At 35.5% G+C, this 20574-nt stretch overlaps 3 protein-coding genes across 4 annotated transcripts; 2 read left to right on the top strand and 1 right to left on the bottom strand.

Annotated features, from left to right (window-relative positions):
- Nucleotides 1–173: 173 nt before the first annotated feature.
- LOC117637816 (B-box zinc finger protein 20-like) lies at nucleotides 174–1653 on the bottom strand. The gene is made up of 2 exons (XM_034372839.1): nucleotides 1043–1653; nucleotides 174–941 (listed from the first exon to the last, which is right to left on the bottom strand). Exons 1-2 carry the CDS (start codon nucleotides 1226–1228, stop codon nucleotides 501–503), a joined length of 627 nt encoding a protein of 208 aa, XP_034228730.1. The 5' UTR covers nucleotides 1229–1653; the 3' UTR covers nucleotides 174–500.
- A 7297-nt stretch (nucleotides 1654–8950) lies between these two features.
- LOC117637727 lies at nucleotides 8951–15172 on the top strand. 2 transcript variants are annotated; one of them, XM_034372709.1, is made up of 11 exons: nucleotides 8951–9116; nucleotides 9356–9465; nucleotides 10008–10113; nucleotides 10804–10902; nucleotides 11011–11076; nucleotides 11205–11321; nucleotides 11830–11904; nucleotides 12376–12478; nucleotides 13695–13742; nucleotides 14729–14850; nucleotides 14953–15172. In XM_034372709.1, exons 1-11 carry the CDS (start codon nucleotides 9033–9035, stop codon nucleotides 15052–15054), a joined length of 1032 nt encoding a protein of 343 aa, XP_034228600.1. In that variant the 5' UTR covers nucleotides 8951–9032; the 3' UTR covers nucleotides 15055–15172. The 2 variants fall into 2 exon arrangements, with proteins under 2 accessions (XP_034228600.1, XP_034228601.1); XM_034372710.1 differs by lacking the exon at nucleotides 9356–9465 and having other exon boundaries at nucleotides 8985–9116; nucleotides 10028–10113; nucleotides 14953–15164.
- Nucleotides 15173–19384: 4212 nt separating this feature from the next.
- On the top strand, nucleotides 19385–20325 carry LOC117637476. Its single transcript, XM_034372372.1, has one exon. The coding sequence runs from the start codon at nucleotides 19501–19503 to the stop codon at nucleotides 20101–20103; it is 603 nt and encodes a 200-aa protein (XP_034228263.1). The 5' UTR covers nucleotides 19385–19500; the 3' UTR covers nucleotides 20104–20325.
- The last annotated feature ends 249 nt before the right edge of the window (nucleotides 20326–20574 follow it).

Below are 20574 nucleotides of genomic sequence, written 5' to 3' on the forward strand. Positions count from 1 at the left end.
AGTTGAGGATTAAAATAGGCATTCCACAAGGACTTGCATAAACTTGTGAAGTTGAAATAAAGCATGAGGACACTCACTCCCATAACAGAAAAGGAAAGGACACAACCATTATGGAATAAAAGCCTTTAAACAGAAATGTTTATACAACAGATTATCAACAGCTTCGGATTTCTTGAAGGAACTGAGAGACCAGCATCAGTCCCCTTCCTCTGCTGAACTGCCTTTTTCTTTTTATTCACCATATTTGTAAAACCAGTCTCAGGGTCATATGGAGTTGCAGGTGAAACTTGAGCTACCCAGATGGCCAAATTGTTCTGATGACAATAAAAAAAACTTATGTTGTTTTCAAGATCTTGCTTCACCAAAAGCAGAGCAAATCCCACACAAAAACACAAGCAAAATTGGCCTTGTTATCAGCCAAATATACATCACCAAAACAATGGCTTATTTTTCTCTCTGGTTTTTTCAAATCTCCCTAGATGTAAGGTGTGCTGCAATCCTCAGAAACCATCGGGAGCAAACGAAAAATCGAAAAAGTCTTCGACATGCCAGCCAGGCAGCGTCTCCATCAGATACTCTGATATGCTGCTTGTTGAAACAGAGCCATTGTCACTGCCACAATTCTCTCCTGTCTTGTAGGAGGAAGACGACGTCGTTTGCTCCACTGATGGAGAGCAATTCAAGGCCTTATCAGAAACTGGTTTGGGTCTCTTTGAAGAAGACTTGGAGGCTCTTGCATCAGTGGTATTGGCCACTTGAGAGAAGCCAGAGCATGAGGAGGATGAGGTTGGATATAAAGAAGCAGCAGCTGAGAGCTTAACGCCTGGAAGAACAAACCTGTTGTGCTTCTGTGTGTGCTCATTGGTTTTGTGAATCGAAAAGTCGCATTCTCTGCAAAGAATCGCTCTGTCTTGTTGACAAAACAGAAATCCGCGCCTCTCCTGCAAAACCCACCAAGAAAATGAGAAACAAGAGCACTTTGTATTGAAAATTATCATTGTTTATGAGCAAAAAACAGAGAAGTCTGTTGAGAATGCATTACCTGGCAGATATCACAGAGAGGGGAGTCTTTGAAAGTTGGGTGGAGAAGACAGAAGCGCTTGTGCTTGCCGGCCAGCTTGTTTGCGTAGTGAACACGGCGATCACAGACATCGCAGAGAGCAGCTTCATCTGCAGAGCAGAAAACAGTGGCCTCTTCTTTCTCGCACACATCACACCGGATCTTCATGATCTCTAAATTTCTATGCAGGCTTGTGATGTGCTGTGTATTTATGTTCTTTTAAGGTGTTGATGGGTGCAATAGAAATGTTATGGGGGAGACTGGGATGCAGACAAAGTTGAGTATGGGCTTCTGGGCATTGGCTAGGGAGGACCAGAGAGAGAGAGAACAGCTAAGCTCAGAGAAGGTGTGTGCTTTTACTGTTTGTCTGTCTGTCTTTGAGAAAGCTCTGGATGATGTCTCTTTCTCTGTCTCTGTCTCTCGATTATGTATTTATTTTCTTTCTTTCTTTGAGTAGAGAGGAGGCAGCTACCAAGGCTTTTTCTTTTCTTTCTGGCTGATTATATCCTATCCCAACCAGACTTTTCAGTGTCATTAGTCTGAGAATATTTGGGGTTGGAGGGAGATGGACATCTTGGCAAACATTGATCCTAGACTCTGTCTCTCTAATATAGTGGGAATGTGTGAGAGAGAGAGAGAGAGTCAGAGTGGTAAATCCCTCCTTTTTTCTGCTAAGAATAATACTTATATATAATAAGGAAGAAAGAGAGAGAGAGAGGTGATGTGGATGGAGCAGTGTTAGCATATGGGAGACCAGATCACAGAGTAATTAACAATTAGCTAGAGGTTTTGCTTTCCTAGTTATTCATGTCTCGATGACTCTCAATTATTAATGCATGTAAAATACAATTCACAAGAAATTTTATGGCTTGTGTGAATGTTAGTAGTATTAAATCTCATATCTTGGATTTTTGCATTTATTATCAATTGGTTTTAAGTTGGATGGTTACATTCTAAATAAATTTTCTTTTTATAAGGAAACAATACAAATGATTATTATGGAGTGCAAATGACGACTCCCTTTTATTGTTTGCATTTATTTTATAAGTAAATTTAGGTTTTAGTCACAAAAAAAGCTTTCACTTTTAGAAAAAGCCAAAAAAATTTCAAAAAATACGGAAAAACCTCTCAACTTTTACACTAAAGACATGTAAATGTAAAGAATTCCTTAGGAAATCTAAAAATAAATAAGGGCAATTTTGTTCATTTTGGCTTCTTTTAAAAAATTTCCCTCTCCTTTGTCCTTTTCAAATATGAGGAGGAGCTCCTCCTTACAATCAATGTGATTTTGACATTTGTCAAAAAAATTTAATATTCTTTTTTGTTGTTGGTGAAACTTTGTCAACCTTACTTGAATTTTACAAGTGTCAAAACTCCATTGGTTTTAAAAAGGAGCTCCTCAAAACATAAATGAGCAAAAAATGCAAAGAGAAAGAAAGTATATATACAAAAATATTATATATAGGATTCTACTTCTCCTTCATGCGAATCATAGTTTGACACATATGCAAAAATAATTAATCAAAAACACAAAAAAAAACTTATGCACACATGTCACATTGTTATTGATAGGAATGTAAGAACTCCTACTTATCTAGTAAAAAATGAAGTATTATAATATATATTGGAGATATTATAGATGCACAATTTGGCAAGTAGGATTCAATCAATCTATACAAAGTTGTACTAGCCGCATTATGTCATTGTCGGTAACCCACACCAGCTGCCCTCTTCTTCCCCAAATGGTCCAATTGGTCTCTTTCTTCAAGACATGAATTAAAAGGGTCTAATTGGATGTCAAAAACAAGCCTAGTCGTTGTGGAGCAAAATATTTTACCACTGGCTCTTAGAATTGGCACAATTTAGCTCAAGTGGTAAGGAGTTCGATGATTCTCCATATTCGATTCCGTTCACTGTAACAAAATAATAAGTAATTTTTTTTTTTTAAATCCCTAAAGCTATAAACCTCTAAGAGCACTTCCAGTGCAGCTGTTTTGCCTGAGCAGGAGGGGGCCTAGGCCCAGCTTTTGGCTCCAGCGCACAATGGCAAAACTAGGCAGTTGATGGAGTCCACAAGCCTGGGCAGGCTTAAAGGCAAATCTTGCCTGGGTTAACTGACGTCAGCAACTGAATTTTTTTAATAAAAATCAAAAAAATACCAAAATTTTCAGAATTTATATATATATAAATACATAATCCTATTTTTCACTTCTCATGCTAAAATTAATAGTTTAAGTATAAAATATAAAATAAATTAAAATAAATAGCAATTGCTCTTACCCTTGCCATTTGAGTAGAAGATTGACACTATTCATATAAATAGTATCAAACTTTACCGTGTCTTTGCCTTGTCCGCCCTTTGAGGTGGAGGTGATCTAAAGAGGTAAAGAAAAAGAATAAATTGTTATCTTCTCTTATGAATCCTTTTGTTTTGGTCAACCACTTACATGAATTCTCGTGTGCTCAAAGTCCATGACGTACAAACATCTCTACCTATCAAAAGCAACGTTTTTCAAACATCACAATTTCTAAATACATGACAATGAGATTTTAATAAAAAGAAAAACTGTCATTGCGGCCACCATTATCGGTGACGTCGTTTTTGCCATAATTACATAACAGAATTCAACATCATATGCATCATCAACAATATTTATATACGATTTTGATTCGTTGCAAAAAAAAATTCAAAAGCGATACATTTAAATCTCATCATGCTTATTAGGTTGGTTAGATAAATAACAAGTTTACCAACTCTAAAACTTCAAATCCCATAATTATAACCAATTGGAACACATGGAAAAATTGTCTTTGCCTTGTGCATTAGAGGACCATTGACTTTGGTGATTTTGTTGGTAAGTCTCAACTAAACCTTTAGGAATTTGATTCAATTCAAGATTTAACAAATTTAGAAACGTGGTTGGCAGGTCCTCCCATCATGCATGGATTGGCCTTGATGCACGTTACAGCATGGGAAAGCAAGAACTTCTGAGAAGATTGCAAATTAAAAAAATGGGCAAAGCACTTGAGGACAAAAGAACACTTTTTCAGACCTGGATATGGAAGATCTTGAGACTGAATCATGAAACGTAAAGAACGTGAAGAAGATAAGAGAGAGAGAGAGAGAGAAGAAGAACATCTCCTATTATATCTTTATAAATTATCATTATTAATTAATTAATTAATTAATTAATAATTATTTTTAATTTTGGTTGTAAAGTTCCAATACCTTCCTCACATGGATGGTATTTTATTTTGGAACATAAATAAGACCATGTGAAAAGCTACTCACTTGCTCACTACTCGTTGTCGGTATGTCATAAATTTTTTATTGTCATAAGACACTTCTGGCAGTGATAAAATGTATATACTTGGTGAACTTTTTGATCACTTGGGGAGATCTTTTGTGTTTTCTAAAAAGTCTTTGGGTTAATCATTTTATTAGTCTCTAAATTTAGACTTGATTTGTATTTGAGTACCTCAATTTTTAAAATAGTTCCTGTAGTCCTTTAACTTCACTTTCATTAGAACAAATGGTCATGCCGTCAATTTTGTTAACTTTTTCTGTTAAATGCAAGGGCAAAATGGTATTTTTATATTTAAACCAAAAAAATGAATAAAAAATTATATCTTTAAAACAATAATAAAAGAAAATCAAATAAAAAACCAACCCAAAAAAAAAAAAAAAAGTTTGGGGGGTATAGAAATAGGAATAGAGGGGGAGACAGAGAGAGAGTTTAATTTTAATTTTTTAGTTTTATAATTTTTTATTCATATTTTAATCAATTTTGATACAAAAATACCATTTTACACATGCATTTAACAGAAAAGTTAACAAAATTAACGGTATGACCATTTATCCTAACAAAACTGAAGTTGAAGGACCATGGAATCATTTTGGAAATTGATGTACTCAAATGCAAATCAGGTATAGGTTCAGGGACTAATAAAACGATTAATCCAAAGTTTTTAAATGTTAAGCACAAATTTTTAGGGATTTGCCAAAGCAGTCTTCTATGAAAAATGTCTATTTCGGTTAAGACTTGAAAGATACGAAGTATTTGGTGATGAGAGCATGACACCAATGCTAATTGTGTTCAATCATTTGGGCTTAAATACGTTCTGATTATTAGATAAGCATGGCAACTCCACAAATATACAACTCTTTATTAGCTATTGATTTAGTGATATTTCTCTTTTGGTGAAAAAGAAAGCATATAATACTAGTGGTGGATCCATGAATTTTCTTTGTCTAAGCAATAAAACACTATTGCCAATAGTGAAGATTAATCGACTCTTAAAAGAAAAAAAAAACAAAAACACATCATGCGCAAATTAGATAACATAAACTCTACATAAAAGTCCAAAGAACAAGAAGAATAACATAAGTAGATGATAGAGGTTGCCCCCCTTGCCTTGCCTTAGTCTTCTTTGAGGCATTTATACAGTTTACTTCCACCTAACACAAAATTTCATGAAAATTTGACGCACCTTCATAGATAAATAACATGATTGTGCCTTCATTGGACCCTAAATGGACCTGCTAGTGCATAATACACACTAGGGGTGGGCGCGGTTTGGTTTCGACCGGTTTTTGTCTCTAATTAGAACCGATCCGATATTATTCAACCGATTTGGTTCGGTTTGGTTTTAATTAAAAAAATTCAAAAACTATCCAGTTCGGTTGAACCGATTTCGATCCGATTTCGGTCAGGTTCGGTTTTGAACCAGATTATTAAAATTAAAATTATTTAATTATTTTTTAATATAACTTTCAACTGAAATGTTATTTTTTTGACTTCAAAATTAATAAATTATTCAATTTCATATAAAAATAAATATTAAAGCTAGAAGAGAGAGATGTTTTGAAATTAAACTTGAATAAATATTAGTTATGAGATTAAAAATATAGCATTGAATATAAATAAATATTGAAATTATATATATTTTTTAATTTGATCAGTTCGGTTCGGCCCAGTCTGATTTTTGAAGACAGAATCGAAACCAAAACGGGTCCAAACTGGTCCAGTTTGGTTTTTGACCGGTTGTTGACTTTTTGGTCAACTCGATTTTTTTTTTCCGTGTGGTTCGGCTCGACTTTCCAGTTTGCCTGTTTACACACTGAATATCGGTCTAATAACAGTGCTCATTTAATTTATTAAAAGTGTTCTCAAGTTAGAATCTCATCTCCTTTGAACTTTTTTTATTAAAAGAAAAACAATAAATTGCATATTAACATAGCAGGGTTAATGACCTAAATGGTCCTCCAACTATTGCTCTAGTATCATTTTGGTCCACCAACTAAAATTTTCATTTCAAACGTCCTTAAACTTTTTATTTTGTACCAAGATGGTCCATCCATCAAAGTCCGTGTATTATTCCGTGAAATCGAGGGACAAGAACGTATTTTTAGGTGAGTATCCTCCTGTAAAACGACCAAGCCAACGTAGGAATGCATTCCCTCCCAAAAAGCCTTTATGCTCCACAGCCTAGACGACGACGTTCCAGTCGACTTGCCTTTCGACCACTTAAAAAAAAAAACTCTAAGTGGCCAACGCTTGCTCCTAATCCCACTGCCTGTACACTCCTCACATACCTATTCCTCCAAATTCACAGCTTGGCGGCCGCACATTCTGGGGCAGGTGAGGTGAAAGTTGCGCTCGCAGCCATCGTAGCCAACCACTTGGTCGTGAACCTCACGCTTGCCGTAGAAGGAGCAATTGAAGCCTCGAGCCGAGTTGGTTACACCGAAACAGAGAGACCTATTTTGCTTGGATCCGACAACTAAGGGAAATTGCTTGGATAAAGGCATATGACGTCGTAGGAATTAGAGGGGGCTAGAGGCAATGGCGGACCCCATGGCAGCCATGGAAATGGGCTTGAAGGTCCTTGTTTACTGGTGATGCAACTTTGAGTTCCTACCAATTGCTCGACGGAAGTCCAGAGGAAGAGAAGGGTTTTTGTTGGGATCTAATGGACCAAAATCTTTGGAATTCAGCCTCTTTGTGAGGCCATCAAGTCATTGAGGGTAAGGAAATATGAGGGGTTGCGTCGGGGAAGACAAGATTTAGGTGGGGTGGGTTGTTTTTCTTTTTCTTTTTAGCTTTTTGTTGTTTTATTTTTGTATTTATTTGATTTTTTAAATTAATTTAAATAATTGAGAATTTTTTAAATTAATATAAATAATTGAGAATTTTTTAAATTAATTTAAATAATTGAGAATTTGTTATATTAATTTTTAAGTCAATCTCAACATTTAAAAATAAAATAAAAAATAAAAAATAAAAAAAGAAGAAGAAGAAGAAGAAGAAGAAGAAGAAGAAGCCATGTGGTTGGTGAGTGGACTACAGTTGGTGGTGAGATTCAAAATTTTCAATTTTTTAAGTTTTATAATTGGTTTCTAATTTTTAATTATTTAGGCAACGTTTTAATTTATATGGACAATTTTACCCCTCAATTTAACGGTAAGATTAACAGTTTTTAACGGTGGGACCGTTTTGGTACCAAATAAAAAGTTGAAGTACCATTGAAATAAAAATGATATTGGAGTAAAAGTTGAGGGACCATTTAGGTCATTAATCCTAACATAGCATGTCTATTCCGAAATTAAGTCACGTCATTTCCAAGTTAAATGAATTGAATATAAAGTACCTACTAAGAGTGTGAATCATATTGAGATGATGTTGACACATACATTACAACTATGTAACACCAATACATTGCTTTTGCGTCCGTGTCCAAAGTGTTATTGCATCATGTAAACAATTAGAATCATAAATTCATAGTGAGTTGGTACTTTTATCAATCATAGGATTATATTTTTGCTTCCTTTTTGACATTAAGGCATAATTATGATTGATTTGAAAGATCATGGACCAAAGTGTAATTAACCCTATTATTCCCAAATAAGAAAACAGATATTGATCCAAGATTTAGGGAAGCAAAGCTTAAATATATCTTCAAGAATGCTCCTTGTGATGAAGTTGAAGTCTCAACTCATTCATTTATGCATGTGGTTGAGTGGAGTGGGGAAATGAGGGATGACCTTGATTTGGTTCTCTTCTTTGGAACTTGTGTGTTAATTAGTTGCCTTTCTTCATGGAGAAGAATTGTACGAGCACACTTCTAATTTAGATGACAAAAGAGCTCTATTGGCAAGTGACAACATTTATGTTGATGCTGATTTCATACGATGGATTGATTGATGACAAAGTTGAAAAAGACAAAAAGAGGGTTTGGTCAGTTTGTCCTCAATTAACTAATTAAGTCATCATGTGGGTACTCAATACTTATATAATTATTTTCTGTTAAAACAAACTTAGGATTTGCACACCATTAAGAAAAACATTAGGGTTTGGGCCAACTAAATTTAGGGTTGTTGGGTTGAGTTGCAATTCTCATCTCTTGGTACCTTTGGTCATGGAAACTCATAAAACCAAATTACTTTTGTGTCTCAATTGACCATCTTTAGTATCTCAATAGCGTTTGGTTTCGAGGAAAATGGGTTTGGATGATTTCTCATATTTGGTAAGTCTACCTACCTAGCTCATGAGAAAATAAGAAGGAAACTGAAACCCTCCTTTCATAGTGTAGAAAATGCTTTGTTGAGATTTGACGTAATTTGAGTGTCAATCATTGAAATTTGATCAAATAATAGAGCGTGACCAACTAAACCAACTAGCTCTGAGTATAATGATACTTCTCTCTAAGTTAGAATCAGTCCCCAATTTGAAACGATTTATGGATAAAGACTCATGGAGAGGCTCTTAGATTGGTATGGGCCCATTTGAAAACTGGACCTTCTGAGGGGCCTAAAATAGCATTCTCTTGGTGTAGGCCCAAAGCTTCCCATCCGCTAAAAATTTCCCAGAAAGCGATAAAAGAAGAAAAATCTTGATATACAAACTTGAATGGTCATCAGCGGCCTTTCTCTCACTCTTACTCCCGCCACTGTCCGTACAAGCTTCCCTCCATGGCCACCTCCTTCTCGTTCATGCCCGCGCCCCCGTCCGTACAAGCTCATCGATGCTCCTCTTCACCTTCTCCCCGCCAAGAGGTACTTCTTTTACAAACTTTTCTTTTTTTGTTCATTCAACTCCAGTCCCTCTCTCTCTCTCTCTCTCTCTCTCTCTCTATTTATGCATTTGTATGCATAAAATTACAACTTGTGGAGCTTTGAAAAAATGTAAAAAAGAGCAAAATGTTGGAGCTTTTACTTTGTAATTGGTGTTTGGAGATAGATTTTGAATATTGTTGACAATTTGCTTTAAAAAAAAAAATATATATTTTGAATAGGTATATTATTGCGTTGGATTAAGAACTTCATTTCTCAAGAATTGGGATGTCACGGGGGTGTCGAGTTCAAAGCGGTTCGGCTCCACCACTCATATGAATTGGAAGAGGAGGTATTGTCAACTCAATTGTCATTCTCTTTCTACCGTCGCTCAATGTTGGGGCAATGTCTTTATTTATTTGTTTTTAAAGAAAGGAAACCCCAAGAATTGTGGTTTAGTTTGTTAGAAATGATGATTCTTACTTTTTGGGGTTTTTTCCCTTTTAATTTGAGTTCCTCAATTGTTGTTTTTCCGTAGAGAAATTGATTATTATGGTCATTATAGCCGTTAATAGTTTACTATTTGTTTTTCGAAAGAAAAAAAGAAAAGAAAACTAAGAATGATCATTTGTAGCCGTTAATAACTTATTCAGCTAGTTGTGAAGGACTATTCTTTCTAGTTTCTTTTTTCTTGGGTTGTTTGGTTATTCTTTTAAATCTTATGGCCTACATTGTCGGTTTTTTGTTGGAAAGTCAGTTGCCATGGTCACTGCTTTTCTGTTGGTGCCTCCATATGCTGATTTGTTTTGTTCCATTTTTATGGTTGCGCTATTCTTGAATCTGGTTGATGGAATTGTCAATAGTAAATTTGAGTGTTTCGATCTAATAAAACAGGAGAACTTTGATCTGTGCAGTCAATCAAGATGCCGAGGGAGCATTCAAAAAGACTGTAGAAGTGGATAGGCTGATAGACAAACTAAGACATGCAAATCCAATTGAAGTAAGTAAATGTGGAGTTTGCACTTTGCTTTCATATATGATTTCTTTTTCAGCAATCAGTTAACTAATTTGGATTTCTTTACTTACCATTGTCCTCTTTCTGTGGTAGTGAGACTATAACACCATTAAATAATACTAGTTCTAAGGGTTTTACTTTATTTGAAATTTTGAAGATAAAGGAGATAAGAGCAAATTAATATTGTTAATAATCTTAAGCAGAATGGCAGTAGTAAAGGCACTTTATTGTTTGAAATTTTGAAGATTCATGAGATAGGACCATAAAGGCAATTCCTTAATAGCTTCTTTTTGGGAATGCCTTTCAAGACCAAGGACATATAATTAATAAATTCCTTGTATAAGGTTGTTGAGAGTACTGCCCCACATCGGGAAATGGAAGCCTTGCATGAGTGCATATAATATCATGGGTCTCTCCACCCATTGTCAACCTAACCTGTGAATGCTAGAATATTTTGAATAGGATTTGATCTTCTTTGCACTAGATTTCTAGTTTTATGTATCATGATATAATTTTGTAATCGTATGGAATGTGTGGAGAAAAGAAGGGTTTTGGGGTATATATTGTTTGATTAAACATGGACTCTTTTATGTTGGGACTTCAATGCATCTTTCATTGACTCCACCTGTAAAATTATAAATGTAATCCTTATTGCTAGTTATGCTTGGTGAACAGCTTCAGAAGCTTGTTGTTGAAAATGTCTTGGCTTTTAATGAGGGCTTTTGGATACGGCTTGCGGCAAGAACTGATACCTGCAAATCGGAGGATGATAAAGCACGGTTTTCAACTTGGTTAATTCTAATTTTATGATGATACTTTTATTGCTGACTTCTTTCCAGTTCAAGCTTGTGAAAGAAGGCTTAATCTTTTGCATTCTTTCAGAAGGACTATGAGGAATTGGCTATATCTATAATGAGCATAGTGGATCGCCTTGTTCATAAGACCAATGTACCTCTCTCTCCCTACACCATAGCCCACCAGGACTTATTCTTCTGTTGGGTCTATGTTAAATGATATTCCTGAGTGTTTTATGCAACACGAATTTTTATATTTATTGTTTCCCCCTTTCCCTGTAGGAAAAGATAGATTCAGCTACTGATGTCCTCAAGGGGATTCTGAAACCTGTAGTTGATGAAGTAGAAGAAATTCAATGGCCTCCTAGAGATCCCGAGGCTCTTAAATTAATGGAGAAAGTGAGTCCTTTTTTCTTTCTTCTTTTTGTGTAAATTTACTTCACTGTTGAATATATGCAATTCTTGCCTGTTTAAATTTTTTTCAAATCATTAATTTTTTTGTAAATATAAGAATCCCACATTGGGTTGCATCTTAATACAAAATCTTGGAGATCCCCACCTGTAACCAATAAATTTTGTGTAAAATGCTGCAACTCTAACATGGTACTGGAGTGGGCAATTCATCCACGTGTCAGACCCAATTGAACTAAACGTGCTCTGTTTCTCCTCATATAATTGATCCACATCTTTGGCTCTCTTATGGCCACACATGAGGGGGAGTGTTGACAATTATAAGTCTCCCATTAGGTATTTTAAGCTGTGTATCTCAATATGTAAAATTCGGGATCTCTCCACAATAGCTAATTGGTTTTGGTTTGGATGCTCCAACCATAATAAGTTGCTAATGCAAAATCAAAACTATTTTCAATATATAGTTTATTTAGTGTTTTCTGTTTTTGATCAATAGGAATTAGTCCAAAGGGAGGAAGATGGACAATTGGACGAAGGGTTTCTTTCAGAAGTTAATGCGCAACTACGACAAGTGAGTTTGTTTTAATACTTTTATTGCTACTGCCTGAATATTCTTTTCTTGGAACCATAAGATCCTTCATCATTATAGGAGTAGTAAATCATATGCTACTACATTCTTACATTGCCCTTGAATTGGCTCTAGAAAATTTGAATTGTGGTGTTTTCTTGCGTTGTTTATGTTGTATAAGAAGTTATCTTCAAAATTTGTCATTTACTCTTTCGTCTTCTTCTTCTCCTTTAAGTTCAAAGTGGTGCTACTAGAATGTGCACAGAGATCCATATTGTGGTCCTTGTATTGTATTGCTGTTTTCATGAACAATCTCTTCCATTTGATGCTTTAGACACGCTAAGTTGTAAACTTCCTTACAAGACCTTTGAATTGAAGTTCAAACCCTTTTGCAATACTGCTTGGATAACTTTTTTTGTCGTTGTGATCTTCATATAAGATACAATTATAATGTACTTTGTTAATTAATTTCAGGCAAAAGGAGATGGAGATAAGCCAGGGTTTGAGGCTATGTTACAAAAGGTTTTACAACTCTATGCTTCTACTGTTCTATCCAAGCGTAGCTATGCAAAAAAAGGTAATTGCAGTGCCCATTGCCTTTAGACATGCTGTCATATGCTTTGGACTTGTATAAAAGCAAATAGTATGGTGTCATGGATTTATAAAGACCTTGGCCAATGTTTGAAAATTGATGTAATGCTCTGATAATTTTAGTAGTATTTTTCATGTTAGTTTCTGTGTTTATTCCTATGAATTTATTTCAAACAAAAAAGAGGAAAAAGAGAGGGAGGATAACCCCTGAGGAAGGGCTGGAGCCTGGACATAAGATTAGTAGCACTCTTGCATGGGTAGCAAAACTAGCGTATGATATATACTTGTTAGAACTAGATTATCCGACTTAGAACCAATTGGCAATGGTGGAGAGACCCAATAGGTTATAATGCATGGCTTCCAGTTTCCGATGTAGAGTTTTATATTCTCTGACACTACTGATGCTATTGTTGGTGACATTTCAAACCATTATGGTTCACTATTCACGAAGTGATACCCTGATTCTGTTAGTGTGGGTTGTGCGAACATGTGTTGAATCACTCATTGGTTATGTACTAGGTCTATCTACGTTATACTTATCTAAAGCCTTGTTTCTAACTAATCCTCTTGGGATACTTCATTCACTTTGATAGAGTGCTCCTTGTATCGCGACAAATGGTATCAAAGCTAATTTGGTAGTGCCACATGGGTTCAAAGGAATTGCAGGATAAGTTTGGCACCTGAGGAGGATGTAGTGGATTTGATCATGGGCCTTGAGGAAGACATTAGGGAGTTGAATGGGGGAGATTGTGATACACCAATTCTGTTAGGTGTTGATTGTGTGTGTGCATACTGGGTTGATCTGGACTATATAATTGACTAGTTTTTTGAGGTATTATGCCAAACTGCCAATGTGGCAAGCACATTTAAGGATTGTTGTGACAGAATAATGTTAAGAGTTGACACCATTCGAAAGTGTGCGGAGTTGTACTACATGAAGACATGTTGACCTGGGGAGCGGACACTGAGAGATAGGGTGGCCTTAGATATTTCTAATATTTGACCTTCTGGGAGCAGGTTATGACACACCTTGCTTATTCCATTATATATTTAGACTAGTGTGTCTCTGAATAGTGCTTTAATTATCAACAAACTTTACCATCAAATACATTTTTTAATAAAAAAATAATTTTCTTTGTAATACTTCTGTGCTTGTTTTATCTCATAAGTCAGGTTTCTTAATAACTGTGTACTATTTGCAGGGGATGAAATTCTGAAGGCCGAGCAGTTTCTAGAAACCATAATCAAAGGTGTCTGCCATCAAACTTATAAAAGAGAATTTGTCATTATAATCTAAATTATCTTGCAGAACTTATGATTGAAGAATTAGCTTACTGGTTCTTGATAAAGAGATTTTGTTGTAACTTCTAACCTCAAGTGTTTACTACTAACCACATATGTTTTCTGTAGTAATGGTTTCTTCATCGTTATGAATTTCATGCATATTGATGGTGCTCCTTTTGAGAATCTGGTGTCTCTTGCTGTTTTCAAAAGAATATATTCTGTTTATAGGGTATTGCAACACGTTTGTGATTCGTTCTAGTATGTTGAAGGAATATCCTGGATGTGGGGTAGTTGAAAGGAGTGATTGGTTGAATCCTGCCTAAGATAAGAAATAGGGCTTCAGTTTAGGGTTCGGGTTATTGTAGATAAAAGCATCCTGTAAACTCAATAGATTGGTTCAATGACCAGGACCATACGCTAAAAAGTTTGATCCTAAGGGTTTCTCCCATGGTAATTATGCTTATGTCATGGTGTACATAACGTGGGAAAAAATACATCAGGGTTATTAGATGAACCAAAACAAGAGATACATGTTTTGCATTGTGAACCATACGCTGAAAAGTTTGATCCTAAATTCTATCAATTACTCATATAATTGGTTATTATTAGATTTAACTTTTTGTTTATGCATGCCTCATGGAGTTGTGGACTGGGATTGCTGGATTTGAATAAAAGGAAGTGGAATTGTTACTTGCCTGTAACACATACTTGCCTGTAACACATAACTACAAAACAGATATGAAAATTACCTCTTTGCATTTTGATCACATTCTGATTATTTTGTTATGAATTGGCTACTTTTTGTTGTGTCTCGTGTAAGATGGATTTTCTAGGTTTTGCTGTAGCTAAAACTGTCGTAGGGGGAGGTTGGTTGACCTTTCTATTATATTTCTCAGCAGTTAATTAGAAAGTCACTCAATTTGATCTGATGTCTGGTGGATCTGCCTTGCAGCTCCTGAAGAAGAATGGAACAAGCTGCTGCTCAATGGATTAACACTTGGCAAAGGGGAAATTTTACCACAGGAGCTCTATGCTGTCATTAAGAAGAGGGTTGAACGGACTCTGATCCGAACAGTGAGAAACAACCTTGGTTTTTGAATAACCTATCTATTTTCGTTTTGTTGCTTCTATTTCCCAGATGTTGATGCTTTTTTATTTTTGGTTTCTGTACAACAGGAGGGAGGTTCATACCAGCAACGTGTTCTTACGGAGTATCTCAATGGCATCCAATTGAGAGCAGAGCAAATTGTCCAACTACTTCAGGGCAAGCTGCAATAGTACATGTTCATGATTTGAAAATATGGACATCGGAGTTTGGGATCACAAGGCATTGCTGGCTGCACAACTCTCTTTTGGTTCCGAAAGTTAAGATGAACCGTTTTTAGAGAGGAAAGAACTGGGCTTGAAAGATACCAGTCTGTTTAAGATTCTGTTTAAGATTCTGGGATCATCAAACCAGACTTGGCAACTGGGCTTGAAAGATACCAGTCTATCGTGTAATGTACTTCACAGCAGGTCCTTGCCAAAATATATATTATATTGTTTATAGCAAGTTGGCCTTGCCTGAATGTTGCCCTATAACATGTTAAGGCTCATTTGGGTCTGCTTTTGTGGAAGTATTTTTGCTTATAAGCGCTTTTAATAGAAGATTGCTGAATTTTTTACTAATAATTCAAGTACTTCCTGGAAAAGCACTTGGAAGAGCACCTTGAAGCTTCTCAAGAAAGTGTTTCTATTACTCATAAGCACTTTTAAATATTTCTGCCAAATGTATAGTCAAAAGTGTGCTTTTGGTTCTCAAAAAGTACTTTTGGCCTTTCCAGAAGCACTCTTTAAGGCCAATCACAAACTGCTATGTGTGAAAGTGATCACGCGTGGCATACCGTGATTGGCTGGGTAGCAAAATAGCGTTATCCCTGTTTTATGTAAATGTTTCTCTATCTCCAGCCATGGCCTATAGGTCATATTTAGCCCTCAAAACATGCAAAATCCATCTCCAGCCTTGGGCTAAAAAAAGTTTGGCCACATTTGGAGGGCCACATTTAGCTTTTTAGCCATATAACCATGCCACTTGTAGGCCAACTATCGCCCATGCGAAATTTTTTGTGGGCCCACCACATGTGTTGCCCTACAAAAGGAAGTATAATGCGTGGGCGTGATAGCGAGAACATCTCGTGCAAATGCAATCCAATAGCTAATATTAAAGGCGTGATAGCTAGCCATTACAATATATATATATATATATTTCATTTAACGTTTTAAATGTATTTAAATTTGTTTTTTTATTAAAAATTATATAAAAAATTGGTTTTGACTATTGGAGGTCAGAATCTTTTAGAAAGTTAACTCTTTTTTTATTATTTTTCTTTTAATGATTAAATGTGTATAAAATTTATTTTAAATTTATTTATTAACAATACATAATAGTGGAATGTATGAGTGTTATACCATAGTTTATTTTTGCAAACAATAAATATGTCTCTAAATAGTAGTTTACAGTGACAATAAATATGTTTAAAATTCGTTTATATGTCTCTAAATAGTAGTTTAACTAATTTAAACAATACATGTTAACTGAATTTATGAGTGTTGTACCATAAGCGGACTTAAGAATTTTTTAACGAAGGTGCAATTTTGAAAGGCTAAATTCTTTATAAAAATAAAATTGACAACCAAATATTTGAAAGGCCAAATATTATTACAAGAAAAATGAAACTAACGCGATGGTTGCTAAAGAAGAAAAAAAAACCTCAGCATGTTTGAGGAACTTACTTTGGAAGCTTGATCAATACAATATTTTCTTTCTTGGCATAAGACCTTATTCGGGGACAGAGGCACATTGGGACCAGTGCAGTCTCAGGCCCCCACTCAGTTTTTATTACAAAAAAAGAAAACAGTATGCTGTTATTAGATAACCCATATTAATTAACATATATATTTTACCACGTGGGCTTACCCAGCCAAACCTACGTTTCCTCCAAGACTAAGTTTTTATAAAACTATCTCGATCTCTTGGACTACAGGGGTCCAAGAGATTTGTGGTCACTTACCATTGGATGCAAATTCAATGGTTCACTCACTATTGCACACATTTTAAGAAACTTTTTTGAATCATTGGATTAATATCCAACGGTGGGTGACCACAACATTTTGGACTCATGTGGTCCAAGAGATCGGAACTGTATTATTATATTACCTTTTTACACAAATAACTAAAAACCAAAGAGATTTTAATCCATTTTTCTCTTTTTTTGGCAGGAGCAAACTTTCTCATTGGTTGTGAGTTTTTCTCTCAAATTTAATATTATATTATCAAGTTTTAAAATTAGGTCAATTCATGGATGAATGATTGCTTAATTGCATATATTGAGAAAAATATTTTTAATAGTATAGATGACGTGGTTGTTATGCAACGATTTCAAAATATGAAAACTTGTAGAGGACAATTATGAATTGTAATGAAAATTTTTTTTTGGGATCAACATTATAATTGTAATGAATATACAATATTATTTTGATGTTTTGGTATTTCTTGAGTTCGAATTTTTTATTGTTTATATTTTGTAAGAGGCTACCACACACATAAAATCCTTTCGCCATTGACTTGATCGATGAATAAGTTTTTATAGAAGACTTGAGTTCATTGAAAGAAAAAAAACATATTTGGTGGTGGAGACGAATTTTTTTTTGTGTGAATTTGATGATCTTTTATAAGGACTTAAATTTGATTGGTGGGTGTGGATGTAATAAAAAGGGGACTTCCTTTTTTTAAAAGCAAAATCTCCTTCTTAGTGAAGGAGTTCCCTCCTTTCCCGTCTACATCATGCATGCTTGCAAGAAGTTCCCTTCTTAGTGAAGGAGTTCCCTCCTTTTTGAGAGCATCAAACTCGCAAGAAGTTGTGGCTTTATTGAAGGGAGATGGTGAGCTATGGAGTAATCTGGGTAATATTGTGGATGACATTAGAAGGTTGCTAGTACAATTGTGTGTTAGTAATGTTCTTTTTCAGCAGGGTTTGGGGAATCGGGTCGCTGACTCTTTGGCGCAGTTTGGGTTGCTCGAACATCATCCTTATTTCTGGACTATTCTAGCTCCTGACTAGCTTGTACCATTGTTGGTAACAGACATGGAGTGTGGGTAGTTGTTTTGGTTATCGTTTTCGGATGTTGTAGTACTCTTTTTCTTTAACCGGATTTTCTCCATTAGGGGTTTTTATGGCAAGGTTTTAACGAAGCCGCCTCTTGTTGCATCCCTATTTTGATTGCAAATTGTATGTTTGTTGGTTGGAATGAAAGTTTCTTACTCTTTGATTATTAAAATTAAGAAGAAAAAAAAACTAAATCGTTGAAAGAAAGCATGTACATCTAAACTTATGTAACATAAAACTACAGTAAATTTCAGTAGCTCCTCCACGATTTCGAAGATTTGTTCATGATTTTCACCGACTGTAAAACTATATAGATATTTGTCACTAAAAAATCGTTAATATTTTATTCTGGACACGAGAAGAATGACAATTTATGAAATTCACTTATTTTACGTGTACACAAATATTCAATTAACTAATCTACTCCACGCATTACTAACGTGCATGTGTGTAAGGGCTTATAACTCAAGTAGTTAAAAACACTCATGTATTCAAGATCTTAAGTTTGATTCCTCATTTCCTCAATATCGCTTCTATAAAAAGAAAAAAAAAAAAAATTATGCGCCAATTTAGATATACAAAAAATGCCCACAAAAAGTATCCAAATCATGATGAGACTGACAGCTTCTTTGTCCACAAACACTTTCAATTGCTTGGTTTGTCAAAAAGAATAAATCACAATTAGCATTGCCACAAAAACAAAAACAAAAACAAAATATTTGAAGTCAAATTTCCGACCCACAAAAACATTAATCAAACTCAATTTCAAACCAAGCATCGGGGATTTTGAAGCCCATACCTTAACTTTAGGCAACACAATTTTATACATGACTGAAAAAATAAACATTTTATTACAATTTAGTTTTCTTGTGTTGGGTTTCATTGGAAAGGATAGATTCTCATCTTCTGTCATCAGTTGGGCAAATGAGTATCTCCAACAGTCTAACTACACCATGTTATTTGGCTATTTTAACTCAAAAACCACAAAAACTTTACTCCAACAGCTAACTCAAAAAATTAAACTATACCTCAAGTTAGTTTTGTGAACAATTATAAAGCTAAATTTAGAGAATTTAACAAAAGCTAAATTTTAGCGGGTAACGGTTTTTTTATTTTTGTTTTTTATACACGCAATATTAAGGAAGGAAAACTGAACTTAGGACATTGTTCTCAATCCTGTCTCTAACTCCCATGGGGAAGCAGCGTTGAGCAATAGGCTCCTCAACGAAAACTGAAAATGGATTTACCGAGGATCTTAAGCACTTAAGTTATAAGCGCTTCTGTTACATGTAAGTTTTTTTGGCTTTGTGGGGTAGTTTTGGTTTAGGCAAGGAAAAATAAAATTAGAAACTGGAATGTGACAGGTGGAAGAAAGCCATTGGGCAGAGTCGCGTGCACCAATGGAACGAGATAACTTGCGGGCGGGGTGGACATCTCATCCTTATTGCCCACCTCAGATTCCCGAGAAAGGCAACGAGTCTTTATAAAACTGAAGTTACTGAAGGGAAGGAACCCAATAATTCGTTTCAAAACTAGGAGATCCAAAACTAAAACAAAACCAAAAACAAGAGAGAGAGAAATGGAATTGGGAAAGTTTCAAGGACTAAATTCCATGGACGAAGAATTTGAATTCTTGCAAATTGGAGAAGAGGACTATGTGGGTCTTTCGCACTGGGAGTTCGTTGATGCCTCTGATGCAGACTCAGAAGAAAAGCACCACCACAACCACCACTCTGACTCCGAACAACGAGAAGATAAAGACGAAGAAGCAAATGGGTCTGATGTGCTAAGTATCGGGCCTTCTTCATTTTCCTCTTCTATCTCTTCGACCTCAAAGCCAATGGCAGTTCCAGTGGGTGCCCATAGCCATCGTCGTCCCCATCTTGTTCGATTTCTCGATGTGGGCCTCAATCTCAAACCCCGTCACGATTTTGACGGTGGTGATGAGGATGAGGGCCATGGTAATGATGGTGATGGTGATGATGAGGATGATGATGGGTATGGTTTAGATGACGAGCTTGTGCCGTGGTCGGTGGGCGACAAGTTTGGGAGGCAGAGGATGAGGAAATTGGGGAAGAGGACATTTCCGAAGATGAACAATTCGAAGCGATCGCCTTACTTGCTTGTGAGGCCTGGCTGCGTCCGTGGGAAGCATGGACTGGGTTTGAAGCACATAAACTAAAAGGATTTCTTCAGTTCATTGCTGGGAAAGATTAGATCTTTGGAGATTTGGGTATCTTTTACAACTGGTTTTGGATGTAATTATTTGTAGTTGGGATGTAGTAGTCTTATGTTAATTTGGGTAAATATGGGGTTTGGATCTAACATGTGGTTGTTGATTCTGAATCTCTGACTTGTTATATTTCAATGGTCTATATAAGAATCAAATTTCTGTTGTTGATGACTTCACTGTGTATATGTTTTAAACTTTCACATTTGATATGGTTGGGGATCAATGGTTTTTTTCCTACATTTTTGTGGATGTTTAGGGTATTGGAATTGGGAAATGAAAATTTGGAGGGTTAAGGTGAAACCCATTTGGAAAATTTTGGAATTGGGTGTTCATGTTCATGTCTGGTGCAATTGCTGCTGTTCATTTGATCATTTTGATAGTTGATTTGATGACTTTGGGGCATTGATCTCTCCTTGAAGT

Source organism: Prunus dulcis, chromosome 8 (assembly GCF_902201215.1).
Source record: "Prunus dulcis chromosome 8, ALMONDv2, whole genome shotgun sequence".
Taxonomy (NCBI): Eukaryota; Viridiplantae; Streptophyta; class Magnoliopsida; order Rosales; family Rosaceae; genus Prunus; species Prunus dulcis.